Source organism: Trachymyrmex cornetzi, unplaced genomic scaffold (assembly GCF_001594075.2).
Source record: "Trachymyrmex cornetzi isolate Tcor2-1 unplaced genomic scaffold, Tcor1.1 scaffold138, whole genome shotgun sequence".
Classification (NCBI taxonomy): Eukaryota; Metazoa; Arthropoda; class Insecta; order Hymenoptera; family Formicidae; genus Trachymyrmex; species Trachymyrmex cornetzi.
In genome coordinates, this window is record NW_017295960.1 from 359,571 (window position 1) to 364,059 (window position 4,489).

General features: G+C 32.5%; 1 protein-coding gene across 1 annotated transcript; it reads right to left on the reverse strand.

Moving 5' to 3' along the window:
• Nucleotides 1-1,467: 1,467 nt before the first annotated feature.
• Nucleotides 1,468-3,025, reverse strand: LOC108770971 (putative odorant receptor 85d). Its single transcript, XM_018522787.1, has 6 exons — nucleotides 2,852-3,025; nucleotides 2,521-2,782; nucleotides 2,322-2,444; nucleotides 2,104-2,194; nucleotides 1,820-1,956; nucleotides 1,468-1,748 (listed from the first exon to the last, which is right to left on the reverse strand). Exons 1-6 carry the CDS (start codon nucleotides 2,955-2,957, stop codon nucleotides 1,544-1,546), a joined length of 924 nt encoding a protein of 307 aa, XP_018378289.1. The 5' UTR covers nucleotides 2,958-3,025; the 3' UTR covers nucleotides 1,468-1,543.
• Between the last annotated feature and the right edge of the window lie 1,464 nt (nucleotides 3,026-4,489).

A 4,489-nucleotide genomic window follows, 5' to 3' on the forward strand; every position in this document is an offset into this window, starting at 1 on the left:
GTTGTTTTCGTTCAAAATTTATTGACAATTTAGTACGTTTATCTATGTCTGTTTACACTGCCAGTTTACTGCAAAGTCGTTCCGAAATACGACGTTACAATAGTGCTGGCAGTGCCACAGCAATTTTGGAACGGCTGCGACAGTGCACTATTGTGACGTTATGATGGTTGCACTGCCAGTAAAAAGGGAACACACCCACTACCGCGTCTCCTAACCTGATAAAAGAACGAAAGAGAGATAATGTGACAATTTTACAGACGCCAAAATGTACCAGTAGATTTGAAAACGATCGGAGCCATTATTATCAGTGAAAGAAGTTAAGAAGAAGGCTGTTCCTCTTTTCATTGCTCGTGCCTTCAACGTACATATAAGCGTGGAAACTTTGTGTAAAAGTATTGTCTCGTTGTTTGAAAGCACAGTGGTCAGTGGATTCGAAAAACTTAAATATTATATCTATTTTACTATATCGGATAGCACAAAAATAAATTTTCTTTCAATTTTAGTAAATTCAAAAGACATGATATCTTCTGCAATATTCAAAGACAGCTAAATACAATTACGCTCAATGTGCAATAGAAACGTGATAGACATTTTGTCTTGCTTGTAACTCATGCACATATGTCCATGTTTCAGTAAGGGGACCAATATTACAACGTTGTTGTAACGTCGGAATGTTTTTAAATGTTTCCTGCTTACACAATAAGGTATATATCCCGTTAGAAAAACTTACGGATTCAAATTCAACATTATAAGTCATCAAAAGAATTATCGTTGACAGTATGATATATCGTCAAATCTATCCCACAGCCTTTCTTCTTGTTATATTTTTTGTTTGTGAAGAAAGAGATGACGGTTTCAAAATTCCTATGAAATATCTAAACGGTGTAATATATCAAGTGGTTGATGCTGCAACGTGACTTTACTAATAGAGGGAAATAAAAAATTAAGACTTACTTCTGTTTCAGCTTAACTTTGACGATGTTGATTTTTGTGATGATAGTATTGAGGATTCCCTGATGAGGGTGGTGTGACTAGTCTTTTAAGCTAGATGACGTATTTGCTAGTACCGATAACGTGTAATTTTGACTTGACAGCAAATCTCTTCAGTTAGTTAACCTAGTTTATTACTAAACACTTATTATTTCTCCCAAAATGTCTTTCTATCCCTTTAAAACTAAATGAAAAACAAACATATTTCAACACTTTAAATAAATATCGTATAATAGTTTCTTACCCATTTCTTCATTTTCCATTTCCTATTTCTTTTTATAACTTGCAATTTTCGTAAAATAATGAGATTTAAAAATATACTTAACAATAAAAATTTAACAGTGTAGGTATTATGTTCATAATTAATAAGTTAATGTAAGTATTATTTCCATTGCATAATCTCTATTCATACAATAATATAATTGTGGTTGCACAGATACTATCCAAAATATAATATTGACAATTGATCATTGGAAGGATGCAAGTACGGTAAAATACGACACCGAAGACTGTATAACCTTTAAAATAAGTGCCAGTATTCTTAGAAGAGATTTCAAAGGAACATGCACATGCCAGTATTCTTAAAAGAGACTTCAAAGGAATAAATTTCATAAATAACATTTACCGTAGAGAAGGTCTTCAAAGAGAAGATATAAATCTTGCCGGCGCTCAAAAAACAGGGTTGCATACTCCTTCGCATCACGAACAGAAACAGCCTTCGTGATTCCGCAGGTATTTCGTACCAGAAGGAATTGTATCTACAACAACTTTGTATTTCAGTCGTCAACAAATTTTCGATTTCACCAAATTTAAGTGATTAAAGTCTTACATTTTGTCGCGCAATTGCACGCTGTGATCAATCAGTCTTTGACCTTGCAGACTAAAGCAAAACGTTTGTAACAATTGAGCAGAGATATATATCATATACTTCAGCGTTTCCCGATTTTCGTTAATCTGTAAGGCGATCTCGAAAACGACAAAATACGATATTTTAAACTCTCGCTTTATTCTCTTAACTATTAATCATATAAGTGTGAGTAACATAAGACAATCTGCGAATAACATGAAATACGCGACTAAATTGAATTTCAATGACAAATAAACTGCATGTACTTGTAGTAGAGTAATGCTCATTGTTACAGTCATTATCAGCATTTGCATGGCAAAACCAATGCAAGAGATGTCTTCAAGAATCTCCGCTAATCTGTCCAATAGGTGAAAATAATTTTAACATACAAATAGATAATTTCTTTTTTTTTCTATATATAGTGATTTTTATCTACATATTCTACAATATGTGTGTTCTAACTAATGCAATATTGCGCACTCACCGTAAAGCTCGCCAGTGTGCATTAACGGAGATCGCGATTTTCCGATCGTAGATCTTTTGGTCATTCGGACGATTATCTCCGGCATCGTTACGATCATTACGTGATACCGTTTCAAGATGAAATCTGCGAGTATTTAGACGACAACTTTGCTCTCTCAATTGGTCACGTTGAAACATAGTAAAAAACTGGTTTTTCTTACCCAACCACAGCAAAGAGACTGCAGATATGCTCGCTGTAAACCAGAAACATGCAGTCGTGTGCCATTGCGGCAATTAAAACTACCTGTATGCACACAATAATGTGAAACATAATGTAGAAATAATATTTTTCTTTGTCCACGAAGTAATAAGCGTTGTAAGGCAAATATATAGGCCGGGATTCGTTGAGAGGTAGCACGATGTTCAGTAATTTGGGTACGAGGGTAATTAACATAAACATAATTGTACCCACAAAAGCAAATGCTGCAACAAAACGAAATAATCGTTCACTATTTGTTAAAATAAAAAGAATACGGAGCGATTTATCCTTACTCAAATATACGAAAGTAATCAATTTTACGTTCGTGGCATACTTTTTCATAATTTCATATTCCTCCGTGCTATTCAACTTCTCCCAATCGTCACGCAGATAGTCCATGAAATTTTTTATCTAGAAATACCGTCAATGGATGTTCAATCTTATTAGACAGTCCGACAATCACAAAAGACCGCGATCACAAAGAATAATAAAAGAAGAGTACAATAAAAATTCGAATAATCATCTTTTGATCAATTTATAATAAATATTTCGGTTTTAAACGTACTTTGCTACCGTTAAACTGACATGTGCATATTTTCAACAAAATTATAACCAACAACATAAACGCTGGTATAGTTAATAGAATACATCGCACGTTTCCGTCGCAGTGAAAAATTTGAGCCACCTAAAAGAATCGTTATTTATATCAGACGATTTATGATGCAGTTTCGCAGGAAAAATTTATAATTTTATTTTTATATGCGTGTATTGTGATACGCATGCATTATATTAATATATATTTTTTACTTCATGAAATGATTATCGCTTTATAGACGAACTTAATAGATATAATTCGACAAAATAAACTATGTTATATATACCCTGTGTATTTTAATTAACTTTTTTACGTCATAAAATTTAGAACTAGTATATTAAATGTACATTCAAATCTACTATATTAAAAATTTTTATGAGAAATTTTTCCGGAACCTATGGAACGGCCAGCGACAAAGTGATCAGTGATCATAATCATCAGGCTCACTCGAAAAAGCTTCGCTCACTTTTCCTTATAAGGCCATTAACCGGAGAAGGACAATATATTTTTTATATAATATTGTTGTTATTATTCCACACGAATGGCATAATTTTCAAAACAATGTTTCACCCTTGCAATACGCAGTCGACCAAAATTTCTTGTGTTATCTTTATTATGAAGAATGAATAAATATTTTACTAGACGTAATGTTCAGTATTGTTATGAGACAAGTGTCGGCGCCCAGTTAACGCTAAATAATCATACAAAGTTTGATTCGTATTTTTAATGTGTCGAATATTCCGGAACAGTAAAAAAATAATCACAAAATGTACAAATGTCGATAAAATCTTTAGAATATTGTATGAATACTTCTCATATATATCACGAAAATCACTCACGAGCGAACAATAGGTACATATCTCTGTCGACAAAGGGCTACGACAAAGAGCATTTACTCGTAAACAAGAATCATCTGAAATAATACAAGGAACGCAGCATTCCGTCTATGAGATGAGCCTAAAAATTTGACTCCAAAGTGAAAACATATGAAATATGTCCTTTATTGTACAATTTTGTTTAAAAATGATTTGGACGACCATCTGAAATTTCTAGAGAATTCAAATTTTGCGGAATATACATGTACGAAACATTCTTGAAATATGTAACGATATAGGTACAAATGGAATTTTTAACCAATATTTGAAAGTTGCTTTTTGTATATAAAATATTTCGGGATATTTTGAAATATTTTTGGAATTCTAGGAACCTTTTATAAATATTTCAGAAATATTTAGCATTAGATGGACAATGAGTAATCCAGTAACCAAGAAACATTTCAGAGCATTTCAGCAATAATGTTGTAACATTGTTGCAACGTTACTGAAATAATTCAAAA

Bases quoted from the DNA above. Each gene is read 5' to 3' on its own strand.
- LOC108770971 (XM_018522787.1), bottom strand. From the start codon at position 2,957: ATGGACTATCTGCGTGACGATTGGGAGAAGTTGAATAGCACGGAGGAA. The intron at 2,445-2,520 runs GTAAGAAAAACC...AAATACTCGCAG, and splicing joins AGTCTCTTTGCTGTGGTTGG to ATTTCATCTTGAAACGGTAT. The intron at 2,195-2,321 runs GTGAGTGCGCAA...CCTATTGGACAG, and splicing joins GCACACTGGCGAGCTTTACG to ATTAGCGGAGATTCTTGAAG.